This window comes from Enoplosus armatus, chromosome 12, assembly GCF_043641665.1.
Source record: "Enoplosus armatus isolate fEnoArm2 chromosome 12, fEnoArm2.hap1, whole genome shotgun sequence".
Taxonomy (NCBI): Eukaryota; Metazoa; Chordata; class Actinopteri; order Centrarchiformes; family Enoplosidae; genus Enoplosus; species Enoplosus armatus.
This window is the reverse complement of record NC_092191.1, coordinates 10,009,306-10,015,254: the sequence shown is the minus strand read 5'-3', so window position 1 is coordinate 10,015,254 and position 5,949 is coordinate 10,009,306. Positions and strand designations below refer to the sequence as shown.

Here is a 5,949-nt window from a genome sequence, read left to right as displayed (position 1 = left end):
TTAACCAGAGCTGTAGCTACCACATTAGGGTACTTTACATTCTGCACTAGAAACTTACACGTGGTGGGTGTTTCATAAGCCTTTAAACTCATAGGTTAACAATTGGAGGGCTTTGAAACACCATTTTGACTTTCTTGTCAGAGACCCTCTTTTTTGCGGTCTGTGTTTTTTTTCTGAGAGGTGAGAGGTGTGTAGAGGGGGACTTGTAATCTATTTGTAAAATTGTGGCGACGGTCCTGCTGTTGAACCACTGGCAGAGACTTGATTGATGTGGGGGTTTCCAAAACTCAACAATTGTAGGCGATATTTGTGACAAGTAAACATAGGCCACCACCTTCTCACTCCTTACAGTTCCACACAATTGGAAACTGTACAAACAGATAAAAAATCTACAGAATTGTATTTTTTTTTATAAAGTACAATTTCATGTACAGGCTGTATTGTTAGCTATACATGCTGCACAATTCATTGTTTATTGGTGACAGTTACTCAGAAAGCAAGTAAGAAAAAAATTCCCACAGAAATCCCCTCCTGCGCAGTAAGAAGTGGAGGGAGCGGTTTGCTATCAACGCCTATACAGTAGGTGGTGTAAGCGGCAAGATGGCAGACGATTCAAAGAAGTTTCCTGCGGGTTTTATCATCTTTGTTTTGTTCTCCCTCCTTGTGTCAGTGTAAGTAAAGTTAAATACATCACACATATTAAGTTTGTGAGCTGTGGACGTCAAGTGTTGTGTCGACGTCTGTTTAAGTTAGCTAACCTAGTGTTTCCGCGTTTGGGTTAAAGCTTTAATTTAAGTTAACGCTAGATTTATAATAAGAGATGACTGGTAAGGTTTAGGTAAAAGGTTGGGTTGATAAGTACAATATTAATGTTAGACAACAGGGTTGCGGTTTTAGAGCTGAGGTGGGGTTCAAGGGAGAAACAAATCAATGGGTGACAAAAGTCGCCGCAACACCTGACTTTAACGTTCTACGTAAAATCGAGCCGTTAGAAAAGAGACGCAAACGAAGACAATACGTACATTAGGCGAGTTTTTAAATGTAGCTAGTTGCTAATCAGTTATTTCTTTAAGCTAACATACTGAGTTGTGAAACTTTCACTTTCGCTTTTCTGTCCAATGTTGTTATCGCCAGAGCCTTTTGCCAAAGGGAAAGGATAGACTTAAACCAGTGTATAGATGGCACCTACAAGCATGACGGGGGGGACTGCTGTCTGTGCGGAGCTGGTAAGTGTCAGTGGTTATAACGTGAACTTGAATAGTTACAAGAAAATCAGTCAGCTTTCTTCTTTAACGAAGGAGGGCTCAAATGACCCTGTATTGAAGACAGAGTTTCAAAAGTGGCTGCAAGATAGCATTCTTAAATAATATGTGGATAATGTTTTATGTTTTACCTTTTAATCTATTCAATCCAGTCCATTGAACTGAATTGAAGTGTCATACAACCGCTACCTTGTATGATGTGATTTTCTGGCTGTCCAGGATATCTTCTACCTTGTCTGCTTCAGCTTCTTGGAAAAAATGTAATATAATATGTAATTAAAACGTACAGTCTTTAGTTCCATCATTATTTCTTGTGTACACTTAATTTCTGTCTCCATCTTGGATTGGAAACAGGAACTACGATGGAAATAACTCCAGGGCTTTATGGTTGTATCCCTGACGAAGTCTGATATTTTGTATGCTATGAATATAGTAGAATGTTAATATAACCATACCAAACCAAATCTCAAAAAAGCTATGTTTTTAGTATTGTTTGACATATAAAACATCTGAAAAACTATCAGAGGTGCTTTCGGTTTACATCTGATTTACAGCTGCATGCAAAGGCACTGAAACACTGTGTGAGGTAGATAATAAAACAAGTGAGTGTAATTGATACCCTGTACTTAGCCAGGCAGTTGTCTTTTTTAAATACAATTTTGCTCCCAATTTAAGACATTTTGTGGTGGGTAATTACAACTTGCGGTTGTGCTGTTGGACAGTGGACTTTTACGTAAAACCTTTAGCCACTTCAGAACGTCAATGTTAACTGTTTTTTAACAAGATATTGATGAATTTGTCCATTTCAAATTGAAGTCTATTTTGCATGTAAAGGTGACTTTTAAAATTTATGGGTGTTAATATTGTAAGCTGGCCCAAAGTGATAAAAATATTTTCTTCTGCCTCCTGCTCATATGTCTCCATACTATAGGCCAGTACCTGGTGGAGCACTGCAGTACGAGTCTACCTAAAGGAAAATGTGAGAACTGTGAATCTGGGACATACAGAAGGCACCCTAGTGCCCAGAAATCCTGTGAGCCCTGCACATCCTGCTCACACCCCAGTGGTAAAGACACAAAAGGACATCACCATTCCCTTTCGATGCAATAAAGCTTTTTCACAGCAGACATTTTGACTTGTCATGGTAGGAAAAGCACAGGTGTAATCAGTCATTTTATTATTTACAGCTGTGCTTTTCCTACTGTGATGTCAAATTACAAAATGAGGAGACAGTTTGAAGCAATGTGACGGTCTGTCAGTCCCTCTAATGTCAGTTGTGTGGTTTTACTGTCCTTTTAGCAAATCTAGAGGAGGACGAACCCTGCACCTCTGCCAGGGACACCAAGTGTCGATGTAAAAAGGATCACTACTGCGGCAATGGCACAGAGATCTGTAGACTCTGTCACCCTTGTGAACAGTAAGTTCAGCTCCTTCAAATACCTGTAAACTAGAAAATGTACAGTATGTGTAGATTCTTTTAAAAAAATCAACAAATGTATTGACTTGTCCTCATAGACTGTTAGCAGAGTCTAACAAAAATGTCTATGTTATACCCAGTTATACCCAACAGCGCTGGTTATACCCAACGAGGCGTCAGCTAATTTGAGTTTTAATGTTAATGTTTTGATAACTTTGATAACTTCAGTCTACCTTCAATGAATGATGTCAGCCTATCCTTTGTAACACCCTGGGAACCAGCTATAACTCGGGGTAGCTGGCCAGCTTCAGATTTCATTCATTCACTGTTACGTCTGGATGAAAAACGTCTGAGAGTTAGATTTCAGCGGCAGGCTTTTCTTTCATCATCTCCTGTAAACGCTGATAACGTTAGTCTATAATGAAAAGTTTTAATTGTGTATTTTGACATTCTTAATACATAAAGATTGTACATTTTGCTTGTCATGTGTGCAGTGTGTCTTTGGCCTACAATAAGTCATGTCATTTAACAAAGTAATAGAAATAACAATAATGATTGTTATTGTTGTTATTGTTATTATTATTATTATTAATTGAGGTGTGGCTCATGTTTTAGGATCACCCAAATAAACTGTATAAAACAGGTGGCGTATTGTAATATTTATGTGTTGTTAATAATGTTTCAGAAAGGGAAAAAGAACTGTGGGTTTGGACCTGCGGAGGCTCTCCGGCTCTGCAGGTCAATGATATTGGGAACCCAAGCAATCGGCCCGTTCTGAACAGGAACGTTTTGAATGGGCACTGCACTTGTAAAACAAAAAAGATGTTCATCACTCACACTTGCTTTTCTTTTGGTTTAAGATGTGGTGCTGAGGGCATCAAAGTACGCTGTACAGCCAACAGTGACACAGTCTGCAATGTCAAAATGGAAGGTATGGTTTAGTATAGCATTATTGCATTTGAATTATATTCATATATTATATTGTATATTGCATTGTGTCATTTATAAACAAATGGCATAATTTTGTTTTTAATAAACATGTAATGTATCTATTTGTTTCAGGGGGAAATCAATTAGGGACAATAGTCGGCATAACTGTCCCAATTGTATTACTCGCGGTTGTAGCTGCTGTGATTATTATTTTTTTGAGTGAGTATTTCTACTACTATACAACTAAATGTAATGGGTTCTTGTGCCCAGCAGAGGGTACTCATGTGTTTCTCTGTACAATAGCAAAGTCCAGTAATGATACCCAAGGTTCAGTTCATATTCAATTCAAGTACCATTCAGATTTAATTAGCTGTTTTTGTATGTTCTTAATAATGTTTTTGTGTGTCTTGTTTTTTGATAATTTTTAAGGGAAGAGACAACAGGCTGATGACCCCCAGACGAATGGCAGCGCAACTGATGTGGTAAATAATCTCCAGTGTGATCTCTTATAATTCCGATGTTTGGCCTTTGTCCTGTTTTTCAGAGTTTTATCTAACCTGTTTTTATCACACTTGCACATGTACACATGTGTATGTATGATAAATGCTTTTCTGTCTCTCCTCTTAACGTTTGCATAGCTGCCCCTTTCTATAGGAGGTACAGGTTAGTTGTCTGAAACCTTTGGTGTCCTTGTTAGTGTGCTTGCTCTGTGTCAGTGTTATTGTGGTGTGACGTATTTGTGAAGGGTGTATAAGACGTTTGTAATTTCCTCACTGTGGCGTTGTAAATTTTTTATTAACATTCATTCTTCTGCTTCTCAGGAGATGCAACATCTTAGAGGTAAGAGAAGAACATGTTTTAATATTGATGCCATATTAGAGCTGTAATTGCTATTTCTCTATATTTCGAGCTTGTCAGATGAAATAGCGACTGACAGACTGAATTGACACTTAATTTCACGTTATTATTCGATCTGATATTGTGTTCATGTTTGGGAGGGTTGTATTTTATTTAGTTTTGTCCTAATCAATCAGTAGTGAGTGACATAACCTGCCAAAATATTTTTTTGTTGGCATGTTAGCTGCAGTTGCGGTGACAGGGAACAGTTAATGTTTTTCACAACAAGATATGCAGATTTATGCCCAGTTGTTATTATCTGTTATCTGTAAGTCGAATTACAACAATATGTACATCTCATTTACGCTTTTTCCCATTTTCCTGTCGCTATTTTTCATGGATGTAGTTATTTTTGTATTTTTGTTTTCAGTAGAGTTAAAATGCCCCGGCAAACTCAATAAAGCTGTGATGTGTGTTGTGCTTTGTGGCATTAATCCCCATTTTGACTGTCTTTTACATTAATTTCAGATGTGGATATCCAGCTTCACCTGCCTGACATTGCAAAAGAGATTGGATGGAAGGATATGCAGGACATAGCAATGCGTAGCGGCATAGGAAACGCTATTGATGTTTGTAAACTGGACTACCCTGGTGATAGTCAGGAGCAGACTCTCCAACTACTAAAGGTCTGGGTGGAGAGTCAGGGCAGGGGAGCCCCAAGGAACTTGATCCAAAACCTAAACCAAATTGGCAGAAAGGGCAAAGCAGAGAAGGTGACAGATATCTTGTCCCGCGACAGCTAGATCAAATCTTCCTGCTTGAATGTGTCTGTTGTGAGCTCTTTTTAAATATTTGCAGTACAGTCTACTGTATGAACTCATATTCTGAAAGGTATCAGTTGAGATGTTTACATGATAGGGTTGAACTGTAAATACAAGCAGAATTTAAGGTTAGATTACTACTGTGATCTACAATGGTGTTAACGGAGGCATGACATGAAGGAACAACATTATCTGCTTCTTAGTTTATTAAATAATGCAGTTTGTCTGTGTTTCCTTCTACTTTTGGGTGTGAAAGTGTTAAAAAAGATTAGATTGGATTACATCACATGCACCAAATTACGCCTCCCTTCCTGTGTTGATACAATAATGTTTCTGGAGACAGTCTGTGTGTCATTTGTAAGTTATTAGTAGCTTACCACAGCTTGTATATTGTGCAATAAACCTCAATACATTTGTAATTGTAATTTGTGACTGGTCTAGTTTTAATCATCCGATATTGATAGACGCTGGATTTTTTACTGTTCAGTTGTCTTTCGTAATCTTCAAACCAGAATACCACACGAACTTAAGTCGAACTTAAATGCACAACTATTAAATTGTTACTTATTTATTTCCCTTTTTCCAGGCTTGAAGCAGTCTCACATTTAAAATCTTTTTTGTGCACAAACAAATCAGGGTCAGCGTTTTACCAAGGTCAGTATAGCACAGACACAATACACAA

General features: G+C 37.8%; 1 protein-coding gene across 1 annotated transcript; it reads left to right on the top strand.

The window, feature by feature from the left end:
* The first annotated feature begins 588 nt into the window (after positions 1-588).
* On the top strand, positions 589-5,692 carry fas (Fas cell surface death receptor). The gene is made up of 9 exons (XM_070916099.1): positions 589-671; positions 1,135-1,226; positions 2,194-2,328; positions 2,562-2,679; positions 3,540-3,610; positions 3,742-3,828; positions 4,039-4,091; positions 4,431-4,449; positions 4,975-5,692. The coding sequence occupies exons 1-9, from the start codon at positions 601-603 to the stop codon at positions 5,247-5,249; spliced, it is 921 nt and encodes a 306-aa protein (XP_070772200.1). The 5' UTR covers positions 589-600; the 3' UTR covers positions 5,250-5,692.
* Positions 5,693-5,949: the final 257 nt, after the last annotated feature.

What these genes read in the sequence shown, in the direction of transcription:
- fas (XM_070916099.1), top strand. Translation starts at nt 601, where the DNA reads ATGGCAGACGATTCAAAGAAGTTTCCTGCGGGTTTTATCATCTTTGTT. An exon ending in CTGCAATGTCAAAATGGAAG is followed by an intron (nt 3,611 to 3,741) that starts GTATGGTTTAGT and finishes TATTTGTTTCAG; the next exon opens with GGGGAAATCAATTAGGGACA. An exon ending in TGTGATTATTATTTTTTTGA is followed by an intron (nt 3,829 to 4,038) that starts GTGAGTATTTCT and finishes ATAATTTTTAAG; the next exon opens with GGAAGAGACAACAGGCTGAT.